This window comes from Pochonia chlamydosporia, chromosome 2 (assembly GCF_001653235.2).
Source record: "Pochonia chlamydosporia 170 chromosome 2, whole genome shotgun sequence".
Classification (NCBI taxonomy): domain Eukaryota; kingdom Fungi; phylum Ascomycota; class Sordariomycetes; order Hypocreales; family Clavicipitaceae; genus Pochonia; species Pochonia chlamydosporia.
In genome coordinates, this window is record NC_035791.1 from 1,830,467 (window position 1) to 1,856,256 (window position 25,790).

At 51.1% G+C, this 25,790-nt stretch overlaps 8 protein-coding genes across 8 annotated transcripts; 3 read left to right on the forward strand and 5 right to left on the reverse strand.

Annotated features, from left to right (window-relative positions):
* Positions 1 to 6,385: 6,385 nt before the first annotated feature.
* VFPPC_13316 (Zn(2)-C6 fungal-type DNA-binding domain-containing protein) lies at positions 6,386 to 7,974 on the forward strand (the record flags this gene model as incomplete). Its single annotated transcript, XM_018291093.1, has 3 exons — positions 6,386 to 7,006; positions 7,069 to 7,206; positions 7,261 to 7,974. 3 exons carry the CDS (start codon positions 6,386 to 6,388, stop codon positions 7,972 to 7,974), a joined length of 1,473 nt encoding a protein of 490 aa, XP_018146717.1.
* Positions 7,975 to 8,296: 322 nt separating this feature from the next.
* Positions 8,297 to 8,696, reverse strand: VFPPC_13317 (hypothetical protein; the record flags this gene model as incomplete). The annotated part of the gene is made up of 2 exons (XM_018291094.1): positions 8,297 to 8,488; positions 8,562 to 8,696. 2 exons carry the CDS (start codon positions 8,694 to 8,696, stop codon positions 8,297 to 8,299), a joined length of 327 nt encoding a protein of 108 aa, XP_018146718.1.
* Positions 8,697 to 11,162: 2,466 nt separating this feature from the next.
* On the forward strand, positions 11,163 to 16,095 carry VFPPC_02690 (AAA family ATPase; the record flags this gene model as incomplete). The annotated part of the gene is made up of 3 exons (XM_018282297.1): positions 11,163 to 14,000; positions 14,058 to 14,333; positions 14,386 to 16,095. The coding sequence occupies 3 exons, from the start codon at positions 11,163 to 11,165 to the stop codon at positions 16,093 to 16,095; spliced, it is 4,824 nt and encodes a 1,607-aa protein (XP_018146719.1).
* Positions 16,096 to 16,354: 259 nt separating this feature from the next.
* Positions 16,355 to 17,462, reverse strand: VFPPC_02691 (short chain dehydrogenase; the record flags this gene model as incomplete). The annotated part of the gene is made up of 4 exons (XM_018282298.1): positions 16,355 to 16,660; positions 16,748 to 17,080; positions 17,130 to 17,317; positions 17,375 to 17,462. 4 exons carry the CDS (start codon positions 17,460 to 17,462, stop codon positions 16,355 to 16,357), a joined length of 915 nt encoding a protein of 304 aa, XP_018146720.1.
* Positions 17,463 to 17,896: 434 nt separating this feature from the next.
* VFPPC_02692 (ankyrin repeat protein) lies at positions 17,897 to 19,843 on the reverse strand (the record flags this gene model as incomplete). The annotated part of the gene is made up of 1 exon (XM_018282299.1): positions 17,897 to 19,843. The coding sequence occupies one exon, from the start codon at positions 19,841 to 19,843 to the stop codon at positions 17,897 to 17,899; it is 1,947 nt and encodes a 648-aa protein (XP_018146721.1).
* Positions 19,844 to 20,987: 1,144 nt separating this feature from the next.
* VFPPC_02693 (glutathione S-transferase kappa 1) lies at positions 20,988 to 21,914 on the forward strand (the record flags this gene model as incomplete). The annotated part of the gene is made up of 5 exons (XM_018282300.1): positions 20,988 to 21,024; positions 21,095 to 21,173; positions 21,222 to 21,262; positions 21,309 to 21,783; positions 21,836 to 21,914. 5 exons carry the CDS (start codon positions 20,988 to 20,990, stop codon positions 21,912 to 21,914), a joined length of 711 nt encoding a protein of 236 aa, XP_018146722.1.
* Positions 21,915 to 23,041: 1,127 nt separating this feature from the next.
* VFPPC_02694 (ubiquinol-cytochrome C chaperone) lies at positions 23,042 to 23,966 on the reverse strand (the record flags this gene model as incomplete). The annotated part of the gene is made up of 2 exons (XM_018282301.1): positions 23,042 to 23,559; positions 23,612 to 23,966. 2 exons carry the CDS (start codon positions 23,964 to 23,966, stop codon positions 23,042 to 23,044), a joined length of 873 nt encoding a protein of 290 aa, XP_018146723.1.
* Positions 23,967 to 24,329: 363 nt separating this feature from the next.
* Positions 24,330 to 25,734, reverse strand: VFPPC_02695 (beta-ketoacyl synthase (Cem1); the record flags this gene model as incomplete). Its single annotated transcript, XM_018282302.1, has 3 exons — positions 24,330 to 24,488; positions 24,544 to 25,266; positions 25,333 to 25,734. The coding sequence occupies 3 exons, from the start codon at positions 25,732 to 25,734 to the stop codon at positions 24,330 to 24,332; spliced, it is 1,284 nt and encodes a 427-aa protein (XP_018146724.1).
* Between the last annotated feature and the right edge of the window lie 56 nt (positions 25,735 to 25,790).

A 25,790-nucleotide genomic window follows, 5' to 3' on the forward strand; every position in this document is an offset into this window, starting at 1 on the left:
TCCTTTCTCTACGAGATATTGTGTACCCATCGCCGGCGATGTTTCTTTCCTCGTGGAATTCAAGCAAGTCCTCGGTCAGTTTGTCCTGGCGCGAAAGTTGAGGGATCCTGCTGGAGCCAGAAACAAGACGCATTCGGCTCAGACCATTTCGGACCAGACCTCACAATTGTGTTTTCTGCCATCGTCTGGTCTGGTCCTTGCCTTGTCATCCGCAGCCTGCGGGTCCATGCCGTACCCATGGCAGGGTGGATTAGGTGGCTTGCCGTCAATGGAATCTTAATGGGGAACACGGGCTGACGACTGCACGTCAATCGGCCGGACTAAGAACGCAGGTTTCATTGTGATTTGCTCTGCTTCGCTGCGTGCCAGACACGAGCTTGCGAGACACGACACAGACCATGCCTCCGGTGCTTGACCATCTCCGTCTCCATATTGTAATCCTTGTCAGAGGTGAGTAGAGGCTTCCAGAGGTTCATGACTGTGACCGCATGACAACTGAAGCCTTTCATTGCGAGGCTGTTCTCCATCACTCCGTGCTCTGCTTGAGGAGAATAAAAATAAACACAAAAAAAATTACTGCAGTTCAAGGACAGGGCGGTTTCCATTTAACTTGACAGCTCAAAAAGCTATGAACAAGGGCCAAGAAAAAAAAATTGATCATCTCACCCAGACTTGACCAGACATTGCTGGCTCGCATGCCTTTGCCCACTTGTCTGGCTGACGACAACGGCAGCTGCGCCTTCCTTTCGCGTTCTGACCATGTTGGCCCTTACTTGCAATTTTGTTTTCTTGATTTAATTCTTTTCTTGACCGCCAAATCCGCCCCATTCTATCACTTTGGATTGAATCACAGCCATAGCCAAACAATTGCGACGTTCGCCTCAGCCCTTTCACAATATTTTTCTTTCTTGCAGGGTTTGCGTTGACTGAAAGGCATGCCGGTAGCCTCGGCCAGAAGGTCGTGTTGATAGCGCCGCGTCTAAAAGGGGGGATGGCTTACTTCGTATGATTGGGTGAGCGTTCTGCCCATGGCATTGATCCGTCCTGCACTAAACAAGGGACCGTGGCCCTGGGCAGCGTTAGAGAGGATGGGTGTGGACACCTTGGATTACCATTGCAGGAGCACCGCCATCATTGATCCCCCATTGATCCAGGGAGGAGAACATTTTCGAAGGTCGAATCTCGTACGACGGTCACTCGTCGACGACGGAAACTTGCTCGGGGAATATTGCATGCCGGTGTAGTCCGTGTTTTTCTACTCAGCCTGGGTGCAAGTTGAGGAACCATGAAATACCTATATAAATGCACTTTCGGCTTTCTCCAGGATACAGCAACTGGGTCTACACATGGAGACGAGAGTACTGTCTCTGTAGGCTGCAGTGATTCAACCAGGATAATGCCACAAACCCCGTTGACGCATTTGTTGGGTTTTGGTTCGGGGTGATGATTCAGCTGTTGATATTGATATAGTTTCTCCCGGCCTTGGCCGTGTCTCTTGGCTGGAGGCACAATCTACGCATAACGAGCCTCACGGGTCAAAGAGAAGAGCAAGAGGGCTAAGGGGAACGACGCCAGGTTGGACGAAGGACAGGTGCCGACACAGGTATGAAGTGCCGACAGTATCTAGTTTCTTGAAAGACTCCGAGTCCAGCGTCCACGACGTCGAGATGAAGTCTGCGTATTAACGCTCTGGTGTATCACCAGTCACTGGCGGGAAACAATACAAAAGGAGTGGTATTGGCCGAGTCCCTCCACTCATTACTCCGTACCTCCAAATACTATTAGCCGGCAGTGGCGCGCTGCGCTGATCCATTACTCAACCGGAAAGACAGATCGCATCAGATGAGACTGGGGCTGACCCTTAATTCAGACATTACAAGGTCACCGGCATGCCAATACGACCTACGAAGCGCCTCTTGTGCCCTCTTCCACTGGTGGTGTAAGAAGAGTATTGCGTTGCGTGTGTGTACGCAGATGCAGAGTGTACGCAAATTATATCAATCCATTGGGCCTGTTGCAGGAACTCAACCACCAATGCAAGCCACAAAACACAAGACATGCAGGTAGGCAGACATTACACAAAAACACACAGACATCGATCGAGGAAGTGTGGGGGATTCGTCGGAATTTGGAGCTGGCGTTGACAAAACTGCTCTGCCTCCTTTTCCACCATCATCAAGCCCTGTCTCCGGACATGGCGGTTGGTCTCCTGCTAATTGCTTTGTCAAGTCAAAAATGTCACTCGACAATTAACCTATCGGTGGTTGTTCTCAATCTCAGTGCCAACGGATGTCTCGTCTCGTCACAAAACTAGATCAATGTCCTGTGCCAAGAGCCGACATTTAACCACATCTGGCTGTTCCCCAGTCGTACCCCTTTTTTTACAATCCTGGCCAGGGCACTTGATGTCCCTTGCTGAACCAGGGCCTAATTCCCCATGATGAGATGAGAGGAAATCAATCTCAGACTCTGGTGGCCATGGGTAATTTTGGAAATATCACTTCGACACGGGGGTATCCTTCACCGCCTAAAGCCTGGATACGCCTCCGGCACGCCTCAACTAATTTCATTCATATATCACCAATATGTCTGGTTTCTTCCTGAACAATGGCGGGCGACGATTCCGTCCGACGGATTCTTTAGTAAGACGCCTCTGTAATAATTGAATTCCGATCCTTGGTTCGGCGAAGGAGCATTGTTCGGGCAGGGCGGAAGGATACAGACAAGGGTCACTTGGCGTCAATCCCTTCCTCTACAACGATCAACATTTGCCAAAATCGTTTGCTCCCCTTGACTTTATGCAGAATACGTTTGTACTGTACTCGTGGGACTTGAGAAAGCATATGGGATAGTGCGTGGGTCAAACCCCAACTATCAAGTGCCACCCCCTCATCACTGAGCCTGTTATGTCAAAAACTCCATGACGGTCCCTCTTGTGCCTTGAAGGGATGAAATGATAGGACATAGGACCGGTGCCATCGCGTGCAGTAGTGCCAAGTATGGCATGGGAATCCACTCACATGAAAGCTGTTCAAGTGTCATGCGTGGCGAGCAATGACACCAGCAATCTGATCAGTTTTTCACCTGTGGCTCTTTTTTACCTGTGATTTCTTCCGGGAAGCATCGTAGCGATGTGTCGAGAGAATGTCGCTCATGATGCAAAGAGGAAGGTGTCCCATCTTCATGGCGTGACGTGGCGTTGCGGTGCCTCATCGAACAAGCCCATTTTCGATCGATCAAGTTCCATCTTGTCTATTTTCGTCTTCTCGGCTCTTTGCTGTTGAAGTGATGATGACAGACAATGGGAGCTCTTGAGCACGGGAATGTCAAAAGCAAACAAGTCCAATCACACATGGCAAAATGCCCTCAGTGATGATGTGTTGTTTCGTGCTGTGCCTTGTCGCTCTTTTCGCTCTTTGGACGCACCGAACCACGAAAACCATAAATACGAATACGTTCATGTGAGCCAACCACAACCAAAAGATACGGCAAGAGTTGCCATCCATTGACACATCCAACAACCAAGTTGTCGGAATGGCTGCAATCCATATTCGGCCTCAACAAACACTAGCCATCTAGTCACACTCTAAATCCAAAGCCACCGCACCACCAGGACACAGGCGGCCAGCGCCGGGACATAAACTTCCGTACCTTTGTCAGAGCAAAGTTTGATATTGACTGTACAGTACTGTACTGTACTTGACCTTTTTTGTACTCCGTATCGTGCGCGTATCGAATTTCCATGGGCCATTCTCCATGTCCGTCCACACACTTCCAAATGCAGATGTTTCCGAAATCCCCATGCTGATGTGATACCTGGCACCCGATTTGATTCTGTATCTAGTTACCTCAAGGCAAGTTTCAACTTAATTTCTTCACCGGGGATTGGGTCAACAGTATGGCACTTTTCGTCTAGACTAAACAGTCACGATGAGGGATATTCATGCCGCTCAATGCAAATCGACAAAGACGCCTATCACATGTTGCCCTACTACCTTTTTGCCACATTTCCTCCATCTCGATGCATGAATCCACGGTTCGACAATGGTGATTGGTGCTGCCAAACTCAACTTTGTTTACGCCTGGTGCCTGATTTCCAAGGATCGCTCAACATGTGAAGCATTCGACCCGAGTCCAAGTAAGACGCCCAAGTTGAGTAATTCGCCAACGCTGCACACACGTTACGTATCACAAGAAACCTTGAACCCAAGCCCATGTAACATGTATTCAATCTCAAACAAGTCCCCGCCACGCAAATGGCCAAGAGATGTCGCCCGTCGCTAACATCCGAAAACGTCCCCGGTGGTAGGGTATCTCACGACGGAGCCCGACATGCGTCTTGCATCTTTCCAGTGGCTTGGCCGCCTGGTATATTTCCAGAATGGACGATTTTCTCCAACATGCCGCATCGTTGAAAGGGAATTTCACTTTCCGCAAGTGCGGGCAACGCTTTTGTAAATGGATCCGCAATTCCCCCGCGCAGAGAAGGGGTATCCTGAACCATGGTGTTGCGGCTGATTAAGGACTCCACTGAACGCGAGGGAGTGGCTTTGAGTGTTTCTGGAGCTAGTGGTTGGATATTGAGACTTGACGCGTAAATGATGAGATGCGTCTTTTTTGGGAGGATGAAGCTTTGAGCGGATAATGTTCCGATTTTGTGACGATGGAGAGGGGATCGTGACGCTAGAGTTGGGTCTTGAGTTGTAAGTTTAGGTGGTTTGAGTTGAGGTTGACGGCATTCATGGTCATGCGTGGGTTAGAACGGTATGTGGTTTGAGGATATAGAGGAGAGTGTAAGTCTAGGTTGCAATTGCTGTGACTGTTTATGCTAGCCCTTGAATTGCCGTAGTTGTGAGAATCTGATGGTAGAGGTGAATAACACGCCAATTGATGCGAGTATCAACATTACTTTGACATATGTTGTAACGGACATTCAATTGGCCAGCAATGGTTGACTCTTTATGTTACAGTTCTTATGCAGTTACAGGGCACTGGGAACAGAGCAGAAATGTCGTGTCACCGTGGCAGCAATTACCGTCTCTAACACAGTCCGACATGATACAGGCACGTCGCTGTCAACTAGGCCTGCAAGTGTAGAATCATATATAGGCTCATAGAACTGTGTCCAACTTCAATGTAGCATCCATCGCAATGGGGTATCGGATTCAACTTCAAGTCGATGGGAAAATGGGCATGTCAGGCTTGTCTGCAAGTTGAAGTTGGCATTGCCTTTCCCAAAACGAACAATAAAACAGATCAGCCTCGACCGCATCTTCATTTTCATATGGGGTTTAGCTGCTGCTTCTCTTGCCAGACGTTAGTGTTGCAGTTCCCGAAACCGTCCAAAGGTTTGTCAAGGTCGGAGGAAACAAAACCACGGTGGTTTAGAGTTGCGGCAACTACGTTAGGAGTGATTCGGAAAATTTAGCGGGAGTCCGAGTTTACCTGAACACGGATATTTGATAAAGATTCTAGAATCAGAAAGCGCGTGAAATTGTCCGATGAATGCATTGTGTGACGGCGTTGGATTGTTGTCGGATGGTGAGTGAGGAATTTAGGATGCAAACGGTATCTTGGTGGGCACCTAAATGATGCGGCGCTCTAGGGTAGTTGGTAGATGAGAGCTCCACTAGGGATGCCGAGACATGTGGCCATTACAAACACTAATTGCTTTTGACGAAATTTCAGGTTGTTTAAAAAACAACAAAATAACAAGTACTTTTATTTCCACGATAGCCATGATATCTACAATGCATGAAAATTGTCCCGGTCGCTGGAAACTCATCGTGCTGGCTAAATAACAACACACGTGACCTTGATATCCTTCACTCCCATCGCTCCCTCACCGGCGCTAAAGCTGAAGGAGGCGGATAATTATACCCCGACTCTGACAGCATTTCACAATGTGACTGTCGTGACACACTGCACCATGTGCGTCATGAGCAATTCGACCTCGCAGCTCGTGTACTGCAAGGCGACGTAGCCTGTGTGCCCGACCAGACAGGATCATCCTCGTCCTCGTACCCTGCCTGCTTCTGTGGCGTCACCTCTGCATTGACGAAGCCGCGAGGTGACTCAAGTTTAAGCTCCAGACCCAAAAGTGGACTACAGCTGTATTTGTGCAGCTTGACACTTTTGTTGTGGACAATCAATATCTGCAACATCGGTCTTGGCATCGCGAATCAAGGCAGCAGACGAACGAATTCATGGGTGCCCATGCTTGTCGCACAGCGTCAAGTTTCACATAAACAGAATCAAACAACACATCATAGGCAGCACACCTATCCTGGAACAGGCAGAGAAATAAACTGCCCACAGTCGCATCTTGTAAGTCGCAGCGAGCCTTGGCGGCGCCAGGCGCTCTAGTCGGGGACATTGGGCAAATATGGTTGGCGTCCCTCGCAGTACTGGATGTCAACTGTGTCGAAAGAGAAGAGTCAAGTGTGATGAGGTACGGCCAGAGTGTGGAAACTGTCGCAAGTATGGCGCCGATTGTCCTGGATACGACCGTGGCATCAAGTTTGTATCTGGAAAGCATGTCATTCGGCAACGGAAGAAGGCAGGGGTCAGCGAAAGCAGTGTGTCGAGCAAAGAGGGATCGCCATTTTCAGCAGCATCCAGTAGAAGTGCTTCTACAAAGGGATCGTCTCCGGCTTCAGAGTCAACCACGTCTTCTATGCTGCTACGTTCGCCCGGTCCCAACAGGGGGGATTTCGTCAGCACAATCGTGGCTTCTGTGAAGGCGGATATTTCCAAGGCAGACGTGTCCGGGTTTCTGTCCTGGTGTGAAATGAACAAGTTGGGAGAAAAGGCAGTTTTGGATGGCGCCATGTGTTCCTTGGCTTTGCACCTCGTGGGTAAGGAGAACAAGGACGATGGCATTGTTGCACATAGTAGGACTATATATGGACATTCCCTGGTGCAGTTGCAGACGAGCTTGAGGCATGCCACGGAGTGGAAGCAGTCTGAAACGCTGTGTGCCGCCATGTTGCTTTGTATATTTGAGGTGAGTGGGTTTTGCAGCACTTGCAGTTCGGGACATGATGGGTTGCTGACGCTGGCGAATAGCTGTTTGCTGGGACAAACTCTTCCGATTCGTGGCTCATGCACGCCAGAGGTATAGGGACGTTGATAGAGCAACGAGGACCGGCTGCTCACGCTGATGGGTGGGATGCTGCCATGATTTTGGCATTTCGAGGCGTCCTGGTTCGTTTATCCATCTTCGTTATACCGTGTAGTGGGCATAACTGACCAAGACAGATCATGTGTGACATGTTTTTCCCCATAGGCGAAGACTGCTTCCTCTCCCGCCCGGAATGGAAGCCCATAATCCGCGATGGTGGCCGCCATATACTTCACCCTGCGGACCACCTCGTCCACACGATTCACACCATCGACGAGTTCTTTGAACGCCTGGCGGAAATGCCCAGCGTCTTAGCACCCGCATATGTCCTCCGGGAGTCCAAGGCAATGGGCACGCTGAGGCAGCCAGAGGATGTGAAGATAGCCGCCCTGGCCCTCCGTTCCATTGAGATTCGAAGGCTCTTCAATGCCTGGTTCGACAAGTTTACTACGATTGCGCCACTACCATATGACATTCCGTCTCAGGACCCAGACTCCCCGTTTGACTTTGTCTTGCAGTATAAGATGTCTTGGATGGGATCCATGTATGTCGGTTACTGGGCTTGTCTTCTGATCCTGCAGGAGGCCCTGGTGCAGTGTGAGTGGCCAGAGGAGATTGAACAGTCGAGAGGCGAGCTGGTTCGGAATATTCTACGCTCGGTTGAAACTGTTGGGGCGGGCACAATGGGCCCGTACAGGGTTGGATTCGGTATACGGATAGCGTACGAGTTTGCGAGTGCAGAGTCACAGCTGTGGGTGAGGAGGGTGCTGGATCGGTTTACCAAGACATACGCCGCTACAGACAAGGCGACGTATCCTGAGCCGAGGACTGATGACGGTGGATATTCGTAGTTGTCGTCCATGAGCTGAGACTTCAAGAGGTGGATACTGGACTCGTATAACATGGAGCAGAGGGCAGAGGGCGACAACTGTGTGACACAGGTAAAGGATTTGCATAGAGTCATATATTAGAAAAGGTATCTTGTTCAATTCTTTCCCACACGGGGTATCAATCATAATCTTCATTTATCCCTTCCCCCCAAATCCATGCTAGAATATTATTCCGTCATCATTAAATCTCGTAAAAGTCGTTCCGTGCCAGCCAGCAACGATCATGCATATAGTCTATAAATAAACTTTCATCGTCAATGCTGAGGACTTAAAATGGCCGTGCTCAAATCTTCCTCCTAATCGACCTGGCTAGGTCCATCAGCGAAGGGCCTCTGAAGAAGAACTGGTCCGTGTGACGGCCACAGGTCGTGTGGACGTTGACAGTAGGCGAAGACTTGATGAGGCCAGTTTGTGTTTTGCGGAGCGAAAATGTGGTGGAAGAGGTCGATGCAGTGCTGGAATACGATGCAGAGCGCTAATCATTGTTAGTTACTTTTTGCTTTTCTTTTGTTTAGTCTCGCTGGTGATGGAAGATGGGATCGGCGTACCTTTGTTGACGCGGGGAGGGAGGAAGCCTCCGAGTCGTCGGTCTTTCTTCTGTTGAGGTTGAACTTGTCGGTTGGGAGGGACGCCAGGTTCAGTGGTGGAGGGGGAGGAGCGCGAGATGAGCTTGGTTTATCCATTTCGAATTTTATTTGGTGTTGAGGGTAGTTTGAAGATGGGTTCTTGTCAAGACTAAAGTTGCAGACAAGTGTCAGATGGAAGGACACGGCTTTAACACCTGACGTTTTCTTTGTTCTGCCCAACCAACAGCCGGATCTACTAGACTAGTATTCTTTGTTGGCTGATAGCGTCAAGTGTATGGAGTAGTGAGACAACGCTCGGATCTATCGCAGGTTTCAATAGTCGGATTCAAATATTTCCAAACAATAGGAACAACTCTTGACATGAAAAGAAATTGGTATTCAATGCCCGAAAAAAGAAAAGTGTAACAGAGGAAATGGTGGCCGAAGCCGCTTTTAAGCCCAAGGCACCGTGTCGCTTCAGCTCTCCGGATAGTGCCAATTAACTTCGCATTCCCACGCAACCACGAGATGCTAAGTCGCTCCAGTCAGCTCGGCACCGGCAAGCTTGCGTAACTGACCACGACGTGGACTCGCTCTATGGCTCCCCCAAAAACACTCACTGTTTATCATGCCCACAAAATCGCTTGGCTTGCAGTTGGGCTGAGGTCAGCAGTCCCCTCATTCTGGGGTAATTGGCCAATTGCGGTCGGCACTGGTGTCTCGTAGCAAACATGACGGACTGGCCGATTGGGCATGGCAGGGCCGTAAGGCAGCAGAATAAAATGCTCAAGACAGACATTTGATTCTCTTTCGCTGGCCGTACCCCACGTCTTGTTTGAAACACCATTAGCTTTCCAGGGTTTGTTCTGGCGTTTTTTTTTTTTGGCGATTTTCTGTCCCAAGGGTTGGTTGTCATATGACTCCGATGATCTTGGCCCTTGGACTGGCCCTGTGAAGGCGCGATAACGAGAAGGAGGCGCAGATGAGTGACTTGTGGGATTCCTGGTTGCCTGGCCACTTGGGAAGGTTTCTGGAAGGTCTCGATCCCTGTTGGAATGCTTTAGTTCATGTAGTTGATGGCTTGGCGAGTGTTTTGCGGAGCGGACATGTCGGCTCCGGAGGGACGAGAAGCGAGATGAAGCTTTGGAGAAGAGGGACTTTGTGATTTGGGCCCGATGGGATTACGAGGAGGTTGTGGTAGAGGGAATTGCTAAATTCCATATCATGCAAGCGTTCAATACGAGTACACACTAATAATAGCTGAATCACACTACGATAGTCACGATATGAAGAGGTAAGATTCTACATATTAACAATATTGAAAATGAATTGGCTCAAAACATTATATAAATAACCTCATCTGCTATTTTCCCAGTAAATTATCGTCACTTCCCGTCAATGTCGGCGTTCCAATGCCACCGCTCTCCGTTATTCCCGCTCTAATCCCTACAACTTCGGCCACATAGTGGCTGTGCCACTAGCCTCACCCGCCTTGCCTGTTCCAATGTTGCCTGAGGAATCCACCCTCACTTGCACTCATCTGACTCCGTCTCCCAACTCCAGACCCAGCACCAAGCCCAGCTTCCACGTTGGTGGGACAGGCGTTCATCGCCAGCCTTAACCGGGGAGCTTGGACGGAGCCGCGACAATGGCGTCATGGCCGATGAGATGTGCCGGGGAGAAAGATCTAATCTACGATATGAAGTTGAATAAATTCGCACGAGGAATTGAAAAGTCTCTATTCGGTTCCAAGAGTCCGCAGGAGCGTCAAATAAAGCGCATTTTCGATACAAACCGCGTGATATTCCAAAAATTGAGTTATTGTTCTTGTTTTGGGATTATTTTAAAAATATTCAAAGTTCATTTAAATCATCGTTTGCAAATGTTTGAATGGAATTGGATGCTATTCAACCCCGGTCGCGCGTTTTTGGTGGTGCTCTTGAGTCTTTTTGCACTGCTAAAGTGGAGACTCCTTTGGCTGGGGAACAATGACGGCGCCTCCTATTCGCCAGGCATTGCCTTATTAAGTACACGTGAGAGTGGTCCACCGTTGCCTGTAGACCAGTCTGTCCATCCGCGACGCGCATCGAGAAGTCAAACCAAATGGACTGGCCCAGAGGCTCTGTCGCATCCATCGCCCATCACAGCCGTGTTTCCTTTGTCCGAAAAAGTTGCTGAACCACGCCTGGCATCTAATTCTGTTATCGATACGCCATTTGCGATTGTATATTACCTTTCGCGTCTCCGGCCAGTACACCTTGGTGGTGAGCTGGGGTCAAGGTGCTTTGCTCTCTTCATGCATGCGGTGCACTTTTATCAATAGCGTTGGTTGGCGATCAAGGTACGATTTATGGCATTGCCACATGGTGCACGAGAATACTGAAAACACCCTATCCGTCCATTATGTACAATTAACTTCCTTCGCCAAGCGACAGTGCCGTGCTTCCTCCCCTTTCGAAAGGAGACTGTAACTGACATTTCCTCTCATCCTTTAGTTGACACCTGATCCTTTTCGTTTCGTGTCCGTCATCTCGCCTTTGAAACCTCGCGAGTCGTACATATTGAGGGAATTCTTGCCTCAAAATGGTCAGCAAACGGAAGAGAGTGCTGGAGGACTTCGATCCTAACAAGTCGGACTCCGAGGATGAGAACTTTGACCCTTCAGAGGCTAAGGCCCCTAGAAGCTCCAAAAAGGCGAGGCCATCTCGCGGCTCCCGCCCTTCCGGTAGCCGCAGGAAGGGGCACAGATATCGAGGCTCCGACATTGACGATGATGACGAGATTCTGTCCGATAGCATGGCAGAGGACTCCTTTGCCGAGGACGACTCGGAAGACGAAAATGCACCTGTAAATGCTGCCGGCCGCCGCACAAGAAAAGCTGCTAGAACTCATCACAACTATCGGGAGAGCAGTGCCGACGAGGATGCAGAGGACATGTTAGATGACTCTGATGAGGCGGACAAGGGTGCTGACACTGCTGAGGACCCGGATGAGCCCGCAGGGAGAAGACTTGTTAAGCTCAAAGTCCCCAAAGGGTCATCGGAAGGTGTCACACGAAGAGCAACCCGAGCCAGTACTGCCGATGCGGAAGAGTTTGTTGAGCTGTCCAACTCTGGTAGGCACGCAGTGATTTCTCGCGACTCCCGCAGCCGCAGCCCAGAGGCGTATTCCCGAGTCCGACGGTCATCTCGCTCGATGAAGGGGTTGCATACAGCGCCTGAAACTATTGATGAGGCGACTCAAGAGAGCAGCAACCGGGTTGCCCAGGAAGCGGACGAACCCGACGAGCTCTCGCACGACTACAAACCCCCCGAGAAGAAGGAGGTTGGGGATGAAGTCATGGGAGACACGACTGCTGCTCCCGACGATACAGATGCAGCTGAACCGGTCAAGGAAGTCGAAGATGTGGCTGAACCTGCACCGGTAGAAGAAGATGACGATGATGACGATGTTCCCGTTACGCGCAGGACTCGTGCATCTAGAGCCGCTGCCAATGCATCAGAAGAAGAAAAGGTGGAAGAGACGGATGAGGCAACCACCTCTCGGCGTCTGACACGTGGTCGCTCCAAGAAATCAACTCAAGAGCCTAGCAGTGATTTTGAGCCTGGCGATGACTCGGAGGACGAGGCCATGTCTGAAAACAAGGGTGAAGATATCGACAGTCCGACGCCAAGAGGAAGAAAAGATAGGCGCAGTGCGCGCAATTCTCGCCGTGGCGGAGACTCGGCTGAAGAGGATCTGGATGTGGACTTGGACGAACTGAATGAAGAGGCGCGAGAGCTCCGACAATCATCACGACCCCGCCGACGACCAAGAGATGAATCGCCCATCGTTTATCAGGAATCTCGACGCGCTCGGGCTAGAGTCAATTACTACATGCCTCCATTGACGGCAGCTAACATCGAAGAGGAGGAAGTCGAGGATCCAGCCCCTACGCCTGCACGACGCCGCCGAGGAGGTGCTAGTATAGGATGGGAGAGAAATCTCAACACCACATTCGGTCCCTTTGGAGGAGGCGGTGGTGGAGGCTCCCTTCTCAGCGGGCCGTGGGGTACGGGCGCGGCTGGTGGTGTTGATTCGGATAGCAGCGACGACGAAATGGTTCACCGTTCGAGCGTTGCTGGAAATGCTGGCATGACGCCAACGTCAGGCGCTCCAGCTGGAGGGTTGCTGCCAGGCGGCCTCGGAATGAATCCAGAAGCCACCCCCAATGTCGGCAAGATCAAGGATAGGAAAGCGCTTGCCGATGCCGATCCCCTCGGAGTCGACATGAATGTTGATTTCAGCAAGGTCGGAGGTTTGCAAGGCCACATCGACCAGCTCAAGGAGATGGTTCAGCTCCCATTGCTGTATCCTGAGCTCTTTGCCAAGTTTCATGTCACTCCGCCTCGCGGTGTTCTCTTCCACGGTCCTCCAGGTACTGGTAAAACGCTTTTGGCTCGGGCCTTGGCCAACTCCGTCGGCTCTGGGGGCCGAAAGATTTCGTTTTACATGCGCAAGGGAGCAGATGCCCTCAGCAAGTGGGTTGGCGAAGCCGAAAAGCAGCTGCGGCTTTTGTTTGAGGAAGCTAGAAAGACTCAACCTAGCATCATCTTTTTCGACGAGATTGATGGTTTGGCACCTGTTCGATCTAGCAAGCAGGAACAAATTCACGCCTCTATTGTGTCAACTCTGCTGGCTTTAATGGATGGCATGGACGGCCGCGGCCAAGTTATTGTAATTGGTGCCACCAACAGACCCGACAATATTGATCCGGCCTTGCGACGGCCCGGACGATTTGATAGAGAGTTTTACTTCCCTCTGCCGGACATTGAGGGCCGCCGATCGATCCTCAATATCCACACCAAGGACTGGGGTCTGTCTGAGCAATTTCTGGCTTCCCTCGCTGAGAAGACCAAAGGTTACGGTGGCGCTGATCTTCGAGCGCTGTGCACCGAGGCAGCGTTGAATTCCATTCAACGAACATATCCCCAAATCTACTCCTCCACCGAGAAACTCATTGTGGACCCGAACAAGATTAGTGTTCATGCCTCGGATTTCATGATCTCCATTAAGAAACTGATTCCATCGTCGGAGCGTTCCGCAACGTCGGGTGCAAAGCCTTTGCCGAGTGCTGTTGAGCCGCTTCTACGAGCTCAGTTTGCCGATGCCAAAAGGCTGCTGGACGACTTGTTGCCTAGGAAGAAAAAGACTACGGCACTCGAGGAGGCCATGTTTGAACAGTACAATGATTCAGACCACGGCTTTGCGCGAGAAGCCATGCAGCAAGAGTTTGAGCGCTCTCGTGTGTTTCGCCCTCGGTTCCTCATTTATGGCACGCACGGCATGGGCCAAGCATACATATCTTCGGCCATTTTGCATCATTTTGAAGGCGTTCATGTCCAGAATTTTGATTTGCCGGCTCTCCTTGCTGATGGTCGGGTAAGTTCCCCTCTATATACTATACCTATCCACATAGGTCACACTAACAGTATATAGGCGATGGAACAAGTGATCGTCGGTCTCTTTACTGAAGTGCGTCGCCACAAACCCAGTGTCATATATATTCCCAATGTTGAAGCATGGTACGCGACATTATCTGGATCGATTGCGTACATAACCTTCCAAACCATGTTGAGGTCTATCCCACCGACGGACCCCGTTCTCTTACTCGCGACGGCTGAGTGTGCCAAAGACGACCTTCCTAGCCAGTTGGTACACGATCTCTTTGGGTTCTCCCGCAAAAACAGAATGGAAATCCCGCGGCCAGAAAGAGTAAGTCTCGCGATCCGTTTTCAGTAGACCCTGTGCCTGACCAATATAACAGATCAACCGTATGGAATACTTTAAAGCGACTCTCGATTACATCAGAAAGAAGCCAGCCGACTTTCCTGACCCCGAGAACCGGAAGAAGAGAGTTCTGGAAGAACTTCCTGTTGCGCCTGCCATTTCTCCAAAACCGCCAACCAAGGAGGAGGTTAAGGCTTTGAAGAGAAGGGACCATCAGTGGCTCAATGCTCTCAAGATTCAACTCCAGCCGATTATGGATCAGATCAACCGAAAGTACAAAAAGTTCAGGCAACCCGTTATTCCACAAAGCCACATCGACTATCTCTTTGCAGAGTCCGATCCCAACTTTGTTCGACCAGACATCACAGAGGGGATCATACGACCTTATGAGATTGTCAAAGACAAGCATGGCAATGATGTACTCAGAGACACGGCCAGCGGCAAGTGCTATTACAATTTGGAGACGACTACGATTGAGGAGCGACTGTCGAATGGATTCTACACTCGGCCAAAGGACTTTTTGTTTGATATCAAGGCCCTGGCCAAGGATGCTCGGAATATCGGCGACAAGGAACGTACTCTCAAAGCAAATGAACTGTTGAGCAACGTAGAGGTTGATATCGCTAGTATCGAAACCAACAGCGGAGCAGTTGACTGGGAGGGCCTGCATCGACGCCAAGTCGAGCGAGCTGCTCAAGCGGCAGAGAAGGAGCGAAAGCGCAAGGCTATGCAGTCAATACTGGAGCGAGTGCAATCAGATTTAGGAGGAGGCAACGATAGTGACTCGCAGGGACCGCTTACGTTGGGCGAGGCGGTTCCTGGATCGCGCACTACGGCTAGGTTCCAGCTGCGAAGTCCATTGTCCAATGGGCTTGAAGAGGCTGCCCCCGGACAAGAAGCAAGCAACCTGAGCAACGGCGCCGAAGGACCGTCAAAGGAGGGTGGTGATGTACAGATGAGCGGAGTGGATGATCAGACCCAAGCGGGCACCCAGACGTCAGCCATGGGGCCGCCTACGAAATCCGAGAATGACTCTACTAAGCACACTGGCATGACGCAGATTTCGCAAAGGTCAGCAGTTACTGCTCTGCCACCCGGGGTGTCGCCGTCGGCTGTGATCAACGATGCCTCTACAACCAAGACGTCTGATCCTTCCACGCATAGATCGTCCAACTTTAGCACACAGCTCACCAATGGCAACCATGGTGTGCAGCAGAACAATGGTGATGGCGATCAAGACGTGGAATTGCCCGACACGCTAGTTGTGCCAAGCCAGGCTACCCCAAGCGATGAGATCTGGCTTCACTCGCAGGCGCATGGACTCGCTCGGGGCCAAATGGCGCCTGGAGCAAATTCAAGCAGCAGCGCAGTTTCTCTCCAGTCGCAGGCCCGTCAATCCAGCGGCCATACCGGTGACGCTCCCGTCCAGCCATCGCAGGAACCACTATCGCAAGAACCCCAGGGACTACGGTACTCGGGCTCGTCCGCATCGCAACCGCCTGCTGTCGATGTGTCCATTGACAACCTGCTCCATGTGCTGATCGACGGTACGTCAGGATGCACGATTGAGCAGCTCGAGCAAATCAACCGAGAGCTCATGGACGAGATTTGGAAGTCTAGACACGAGTGGAACCGACACGCTGTTGTGGTTCACCTGGGCAGCGTGTTCAATGATGTCATACTAGACATTGAGCAGATTCAAGGTGTAGGATCTTCAAGTCAGCGCGACAGTAACCTGGAAATATAGCAGAAACGCAGAGGATAAGAGAACGGAACATGGACTTGGTTAGGATGCGGGTAATGGTGAAATTCGTTTTTGTTTCGTATTATGAAGAGCCAAGCATGTCTGTGGCCAGTAGGAGTTTGGTTGTAGCCACTATGGAAAGATGTTAATGCATGCAAGAACAAAAAAAAGGCTAGAGTAGAGCATCAGCAAACATGTGTACTTGATCACTTCAGTTTCCATAAATACCACGTAATTCTATTAACTATACACACCGTCATATTCACATCTTTGCCTTTGCAAGATCTATCCTCCTCCCTTCATCATCCTGTTCTGCGACTCTCAAATCTGGTAATACAGCTGGCATAATCCTCCTTGGTGACGCGCCTTCCACGACGGAATACCCCGAAAAATCAGTCACGCCACAAAAGTCCCTTAGGAAATCTTCATCAAGGAATAACTCCCCGTTGACTTTTTCTGCTGGCGCCCTAATGATCCCCAATATGGCGTCACTAAAAATAGTGGCCTTTCTTAGGTCTACGCGCTCTTCTTCCCCTGAGAAGTGCTGCGTTGCCGCTGACTCGATGGCCTGTATAATGAGCTTCCATTTCAAAACGATGCAAACTTATAAAAAAACGAAGAAGAAGAATGAGGGAAAAAAGAGGAAAAAACTCACCACTGCAGGCCAAATACTAGAAATGGCCATCCCAGAACCAACTTTTCCCTCACGCACAAAATCCATCCCCAGTCCCTTGGTCAGCACACTCATGCCCACCTTGCCCATCGCATAGGCTGTCTTTCCGCGGAAAAAGCGGCTATATATAGGTGGACTGACGACTACGATGCGTGCAGCGGGCGAAAAGTGCGGCAGACATGCCTGCACGACGGCGTATAGACCCTCTGGATTGACGCGCTGCATGAGCTGGAAGCGTTTGAGGGGGGTGTTTGCCACGGAGGACCAGTATATTGCGCCGGAGTTGTAGACCAGGAGGTCTATACGGCCGTATTTCTGGATTTCTTAGTTGGTGTTTAAATGTGGGATGAAGGGAAAAACGTACGGATATAATGGTGGTGATGAGGTTGTTGATGCTGTCTTCGTGGCGGACGTCTACGGGGATGGCGAGGGCGTCGCCGGCAGAGGATGTGATTTCCCGGGCGACGGTGGTTAATGTGCTGGCTGGGGAGTTTGGGTCCGGTGGGAAGGGGGAGGCTTGGGGGTCGGATGTTGATTTTGCGGCGACGACGACTATTTTGTGAGTTTTGTGTTATATGTTGAGTGAGGAATGGGATGGGGTGAAAGTACCGGTGTAGTTGTTTTTGGCGAGGTCAATTGCTACTTGGCGGCCGATGCCGCGTGATGCGCCGACGACGAGGGCGACGGGTTTGGTCATTTTGAGTTTTAGGAGCGTGAATTTGAATTTGGGTGAGGATAAGGACAAGGAGATGGGTTGGAAGTGGTTATATACATGGTGAGAGGGATGTACATGAATGTGAAGTTGAAGATTCCCCGGATTTGTGGGGCGGACGGATTAGTGAACGGAGTGCCTCGGCAGGCGTGGGGCTGGAGATGGAGATGGAACAGATGGATGAGATCGGATGTCGGGGATGGCTAAACTCCGATTTGGGGGAATGGGATATAGATGATAATAAGTTGCTAGGGGGTTGACGATGCCGAGGAGACTGCGTAGAAGTAAGAAGTGCAGGTCACTTATATGATTATATCATACAAGGATCACTCAACAAGCATGTGCTGAATGGTATTGTACGCCAATGGTTGAATATCTCGTTACAAGTGCAAATCCAAATGACATTGCCATTCTATATTCTACGTTTCCAATTCTGGCAGCAGCCTCACATCCATCCATTCCTGCAACTCAGCTGCCAACTCACTACTCATAGCATCCTCCGCTCCCTCACTTGAATACTTGCCAATCAAATACTGGACATGCTCCAAATTTACATTCTTTAACTTCGCCAAGTCGAACAAATGCCCCAATAGCTGCGAATTACCCGCCATCTGAAGCTCACACGCAAATTCAAGCACCGACTGCTGGCCATGCTCTGGGTCAATTCTTGCCCCGTTTCCCAACAGCACTACCAATCGCTCACGCAGATCGTCAGTCAGTGGGGGCACCTCCTTCCCTCTGCCGGCCCAATTGTCACTGTAAACCGGGAACTTTAATGTCATCTCGTAGCTCAACAGGGCTTGAATGATGGAGTAGCGACTGCCGGTGTCATTTATCCGTCGGCTTGTGGCGACGGAGTCAACCTTCGCACCATTATCGATGAGGATTTGTATCATGTCGAGGTTGCCGTCGTACAAGACTGCGAAAAGCAACGGTGTGCCATCGAAAGGTGCATTCTTTATTCTCCGTAGCCGTGCATCCTTGACCACTGATTCCTTGTGGACAGACTCAGGGTCACATTGGATGATCATCTCGACTAGTTCCATTCTTGCTTCATGCCACGGTGACTCTCTCCTATTTGGTGAGAAACATTCGTGAATTAAGGTCCATGTGTAGTCGCCCGAAGGAGACACAGTGCCCAACGTGGGATTTGCGCCACTCTCCAGCAGCTGTGTAGCAACGAGATATGCACCCCGGACAACGGCATGGCACACGGCGGTGTGTCCGTCCATGTCCCTTCGATCTATATCGATTCCACGTTCAACCAGCATCTTGGCCACCTCGGCACGTTTGCGTTGCCCCCGTAAGTCTACCACCGCGGCTAGGGTGTGCAGAACCGTCCTGCCGTTGGCATCCAGTGCGCCAAGGTCGACAGTTGACCGCTCGAGTAGGATCTGGGCAATATTAGCGTCCTGGTGGGATGCTGCCAAATGCAATGCTGTGCTCGCGTCTCGTAACACCATAGCTCCAGTAATGTCAGGAAGCGTAATAAGATACTCGCATATACGGGTCTGACCGCCCACAAGTGCTTCCGCGAATGCCTTCTTCGTCAGCTCAAATGCTGCGTCAGGGTGCAGGCCATGCCACATCAACAGCTGACGGACAATGTCCAAATGGCCACCTCGCACGGCCATGTCTAGAGCAGTATCGCTGCCAAAGGGTGGCTCCGCATATATATCGATTCCAGGTTGGTCGAGGAGATAGCGAGCCAGCTCTGCGTGACCATTTTGCGACACCATGTGCAACGCCGTGTAGCCACGCCGGGTGTAGTCGTTGACGCCTACCAACGGTTGTTGCAGAAGCAGGCTGACGATATCCTTCTTGTTCATGGCAGCCGCACCAGGGAGTGCAGGCTCCTGCTCATCCACCAAGGTAGCCCCGCCCCGAATGAGGATTTCCAATATCTCCTGTCTCTTCCTGACGCCGCTGGCGCCTTGCTTCAGATTGCGAACATGCAACGCCTTGCCCAGCGGATATGGACGTCCCATGGATTGGACCCAGGCGGGCGAGTGAACGGCACCTCCATTGTGGACGATATATCTAACTATATCGGGGTGGAGGTTTTGTATGGCCGCGTGTAACGGCGATGGAGGCACTTTGCTGGATCTCGTTGGTCTGGTTACGTCTAAATCGGCCCCAAGGCGATGCGCCAATGTGAAGGTGTCGAGGCGGCCAACTTGTGCAGCCCAGAAGAGGCATGAGTGACTCGGCTTGTCATGTTTGATGTGGAGTTTATACAAATGGCGGTTGAGTGCCGTGTAGAAGTATCGTGATGTGCGAATCCAGGCGCTGAGACTCTCGCGATCTGGGATCCATTCGCCAATGTCCAGAAGCAAGCTCAAGGGAAGGTCGCGAAGATTGATCATGGCGGCAAGACTGAGGAGTGGCCGGCCCTCATGACAGAATGGTCGTTATTTTTTTCCATGTGCAGACATGCGCGAGAGAGGGACGGTGCTTGGTGGTGTTGATGCCTGGAGTTGATGGACATGGATATGGATGCTTCAAGAAGGGCAAAGAATGCTCAAGTGGTGGGTTAAGCAAGCAGAGTCTTGAAGGGCTGACCAACTGCATGGTGCTGACGACAAGTGGACTCTATGGGTTGAATTGTCCACGATTACACAGTCGTTGCTTTTAAGAATCGTAAATACTGAGATGAGAAATGTAGAGACTCGGATGAAGTTGAGTTGTCGCGAACTTTTTGATTGTTTCCAGAGCTCAAATGTCAGGGTCCCGTCTGCACTGTGCATGTGTGCATTGTCTCGGGCATTGGGCCGTGAAACCAGCGCATCGCTCACTGCAAGCCCCGGCGTCAAGAGCTCCAGCCAGTCTGGTGCTTTAATGTGCGTCAAGGCAGGCAATCGCGGCATTCGCAAATTAGTACCTTTTAGGACACTTGAAGAAGTAGATAAGGTATTGGCGGTATCATGAATAGGCACACTCAGTTTCCATCACTTCAAGCAGAATAAGCCACCATCTCTGCAGCCAGTTCGTAGCAACAGTGTTCAAATGTTGGCTCCGCGGAGAATGCAGACACCACCAGACCAAACACCAGACTCGACACCAGGCAGTATTCTCATAAGTCTCTCCAAGACAGACAAATGTCTGCTCAATTTCAATGGAATCTGCACCAACATCTATTTACAACCTCTCAAATCCATCCAATCATCATGCCATCCTTATCCTCCACGCCAAACACATAACGCCGTTCCCGTCATCCAGTCCCGCAGCGGCTCGATGACTGAACCATCCGAACCAAATCCAGTAATTTAGCCTCGGCTCTCCACAGTCCCCAGTGCACACAGCGCATTTGCATTTGCCGTCTCCAATTGAGAATTCCGGGGTTTCGCAACATGAGCAACCACCGACATCTCAGCCAAGCATTTATTCCTGCACCATTATATAGATGACTATCACGCCATCGAAACCCATCAAACATATCCAGTCGTAGTCTTGGGACCAACCATCCACATTGTTCATATAATCACAGCGTACATACTACCACGTACAAACATGGCCGGCGGCCGCATCGATTGTTACCTGGATATTGGTACGTCCTGCTTCAACAATAACGGATGCTCTGGTTCGAGTTGCATAGCCCAGCTAACTGACTGTACCAGCATCCTTCTTCAGCTATGTCTGTTTCGCAGACCTGCAACCCAATCTAGACAAACTAGCCGCCAATGGCGTCGAAGTAGAGTAAGTCTCACCATCAACATCGAAACACCAGCATCCTAACGTGCACAGGTTCCATCCCGTCTTTCTGGGTGGCATCAACCATCTTTCCGGTAAGCCCTACAACCTCCAATCTGCATCATATCTAACCCCCTCAAGGCAACAAGCCACCTTGGACCCTCGCAGCCAAGGCCAAGTATCTCACCTACGATACCGCCCGGGCTGCTGCTCGTGTCGGCATATCCAACTACCAAACGCCCCCGGACCTATTTGAACGAGCAAAAACCCAGTCTGCCCTGCGGGCCATGCTCTTCATCAAGGCGAATTACCCCAAGGAAAAGTTCCAGTCGACGCTGCACTTCCTGCTGCACCGGTTCTGGACGCCACCCAACGCTGATGTCGTTGACGAAGCTAGCCTCAGGACATTGCTTGCCGAAGCAACTGAGACGCCTGACGGGGGAGCAAAGTTGTTCACTGAAGCGGATGTCACTCGTATCATGGACGGCAGGGCAGCCATGAAGAAGAAGCTGGCGGAGGATACGGGCAAGGCTGTTGAGTCGGGCGCATTTGGATGCCCCTGGTTCCTGGTGACGAACTCCAAGGGCGAGACCCAACCCGTCTTCGGAAGCGATAGGTACGTTTGGTCACTGTTTCGAGAGTTGAGGCGTGTTTATTGACGTTCTTAGGTTCAACCATATTTATATGCACCTTGGTATCCAGTTCCAAGATGTTGCCGTGTTGGCTCCATCATCGTCCAAATTGTAAATGTACAGAATATAGCTATGAGAAAATACATCACAATTTCACATTTTATTATCCATATTCGTATTGTAGCGTGACAGTGTAAATAATTAGAAACAGTCACACATGCCGACATATCCACTCTTATTCACCACCCACTCACCAAAAATCACCACTCATCTCACCCCACGCAGCAGACCTCACTCACTCACTCACATCACCACCCTCACAATGCAGCCCGAACTAACGCTCATCGTCGCCGCCACGCGCAGCATGGGCATCGGCCTCAACGGCACCATGCCATGGACCGGCCTCCGCAAAGAAATGCAGTATTTCGCGCGTGTCACGACGCGACTTCCACCCCAGGTACCCCCGCCCAAAATCCAACCACCACCATCAACACTAACCGAGCAAAGGCCCCTCCCAACTCCATCAACGCAGTGATAATGGGCCGCAAAACATGGGAATCCATCCCCCCGAAATTCAGACCCCTAAAGAACCGCCTCAATATCGTCATCTCCCGCTCCCACACTTCTGCTTTGCCCGGCGACTTTTCACCCTCTGAGCCCGTGAGGGTGTCGTCGCTGGAGCAGGCTATTCAGTTTGCGAGACATCCTCGTATCAGTAGGGTGTTTGTCATGGGCGGGGGCCAGATATACGATGCGGCGCTGAAGATGGACGCCGCGAAGAGGGTGTTGCTGACGAGTATTGAGAAGGAGTATGAGTGTGATACTTTTTTTGGTGTGAACCTTGAGGGGGATGAGGGTTGGCGGAGGAAGGGGGTTGATGAGTGGAGGGAGTGGACGGGGGAGGAGGGCGATGGGAAGGAAGAGGAGGCTGGTGTTGGATATGAGTGGCAGATGTGGGAGAGGGTGTAGATGGTTTTATGTTGTGGGAGGAAGGAAGAGCGTTGGATCTGATATTAACACTGGACATGTTGTACAAATTCATGTGGGAGTACTGGGTCTGATATGAATCCTGAAATTTTTTTACATGTTCATGTCAGAGGGAATAGAAGCGCATTGGATCATAGGAATGAAACTAGAATACCATATTGTACAAGTGTAATGCTACTGTACGAAATACACAACAGAAGTTGGGATACCATCTGTCCAATATACAAGAATTCACCACCTCGTCACACCCACCCCCTACGCCTTCTCATTCGCAACCTCCCCCTCAAAAGCCTTCTTAAACGGCTCCTCCAACCTCCTCCAAAACACATCCACCGGCTTCCCCAAGATATCGCCCGCCCTCTGCGGAAAATCCACATCACTCGCCGCCTCCAACGACGCCAAACTCGACCTCATCCACCCGACGATTGCGCACAACGCCCGCGGATCAACCTCCGGCGCCCCCTTGAACAAGTTTCTCCAAACTGCACTCGCAAGAATCGCATCACCCTTGATGAGGCCCTCGTCATACGCGAGCAGCAGCCCCCGCCACTGGACAAAAATATCCTTCAGGTACCGCTGGCGGAGGGCGCTGGACGTGATGCTGTGGTCGAGGTGCATCTTCTTTTCGCAGTCGAAGAAGAAGTGGTCGACGAGCTGTTGCTGCCAGTTGCGGAAGGTGTCGCGCTCGAAGCATCGGACCCGTGCTTGGAGGAGGTAGAGATGCAGCATGGTTACGTGGGACCAGGTGCTGAAGCTGGGTTGCAGGCCGAATGCTGATTTTCTTGTTAGGTTGTTCTTGAAAAGAGGGCAGAGGGTAAAACGTACTCTTGTGCCAGACATTGTCGGGGTCTATGGGTGTTCCTAGTTCTTCGCCGTCTTCTAACCGCACGACTTGGTCGTTGTTGCGCGCCTCTTCGGTGATGTGATAGTCTGCGGGTTGGGCGCACAGCTTGTACAGCTTCTCGGAGGCGCCTAGTACGCGGTATGATTCTCCTAGTGAGGAGCCTATGCCTAGGATTCGTCTTTGCGGGCTGGTGCTGAAGAATCGTGTCGGTACGGCGGACGATGAGCTTGTCGGTCGTAGAAAGTTCAGGGTCCTCGTAGGGGCGGCTCTGGAGGACGTGCGCATTGCTGCGCGTAGGAGCGTCCGGGTTTGTAATCTGCACGATTCGCAGGCCATGGTTGTTTCACGCCCGATTCTCTCGGCGAGAGGACTTCTTCAAGGTGGGTTGCGTGGTTGCGCCCTCTAAATGCAGCTTGGTCCTGGTTGCGAGTTATGGTCGATGGACTTTTTTTCGAAGGTCCCGAGAAATTGTTTGACACGCGGGTCGGTCCAAAGTGGTCCGTGCGTCAGCCGCATCCAATGTCTATGACGGCTATTACATCGTGAATTTGAGCTATACGCATTTCAACTAATCAATCACTGGATTTTTTGTAGAATTGTTGTGGCTTTACTAGCGTGTCTAAATGTGGTTTTATATGGGTATGGTACATGTAATATTACAGTGTCCTTTTATTCCGAGTGGTACATCCCTTCCATAGTTTACACCTTTGAGAACACCAAGCTACTGTTCGTCCCGCCAAATCCAAAGCTATTGCTCATTGCCACTTGGACTTTCTTCTCTTGAGCCGTTAAAGGGACAAAGTTGAAGTTGATGCCGACGTCGGGCTTGTGTAGGTTTCGTGTAGCTGGAACAACGCCCTGCAAATGAGTTAGCTCCCTTCTAATGCCCTCGTTGATGGTCAACTAGACTGACCTCGTGAATGGAAAGAATTGCAAAAAGAGCCTCAATTGCTCCAGCAGCACCCAATAAGTGCCCAATTGCTCCTTTGGTGCTGCTCACCGTGACCTGTGACTCAGTCGCTACTCCCTCTTCGCCCAGCATGATCCTTCGAATGGCCGCCGCTTCTGCTATGTCTCCCACTTGTGTACTGGTTGCGTGGGCATTTATGTAGTCAACGTCAGATGGTTTCAACCCGGCATTCTTCAACGCGCGCTTCATGGACAGAAACGCTCCTTGGCCATCTTCTCGAGGTGCCGTCATATGATATGCATCCCCGCTACACCCGTAACCCCTGACTTCTGCGTATATTCGAGCCCCTCTGGCTTTAGCATGCTCCAACTCTTCCAGGATACAAACGGCAGCTCCTTCAGCAACGACAAAGCCATTTCGGTCTGCGTCAAAAGGTCGACAGCTGCCGGGTGGGTTGTCATTGTAGGCCGTGGCCAACGACCTTGCTCTGCCAAAGCCGGCAAATGTCAGGGGGTGAAGACATGCCTCGGAGCCGCCAGCTACCATGACGTCTGCATCTCCCATGGCGATGAATCTTGAGGCATCGCCTATTGAATGTGCGCCAGTTGTGCAAGCCGTAGTGGCGGCGTGGTTTGGTCCCTGGAACCCGTACTTCATGGCGATGTGGCCAGCAGCCAGGTTGATTAGGATCTTTGGAACAAAGAGAGGCGAAACCTTCTTGTAACCCTTGTCAATGACAGTTAGTGTCCTGTTCATCTTGTGCACCACGGAGGTTAATATTTATCCACTCACATCAGCGTGGTGCGCCAGGCTGGTATCGTATATCTCGTCCAAATTGCCGATGCCGCTTCCCAAGCAGACACCAGTAGCCTCTAGATCTTCCAACTTGGTTGCGTCCCATCCTGCATCCTTTAGCGCCATATCACTCGCCGCGATGGCATATTGCGTGAATGTAGACATTCGCCTCCGGTCCGAAGCGCTGAGCCAGTCTGCTGACCTCCATTGGCCTTCTTGATCTCCCGTTGGGACGACGCCGGCAACGGTACTTGTCAATTCCTTCCATCTTGCAAGCGGTTGTCGCGAAGCAACACTGACAATGCCGGATTCGCCAGCGAGCAATCGGTTCCAGGTCTGCCGAATGCCTACCCCGAGGGGAGTGACGGCGCCAAGACCTGTTACTACCACGCGGCGCATGACAGTGCCGATTTCATGTTGGAGGTGCGAGTGTCAAAATAAAGCGCCGGCAGGGG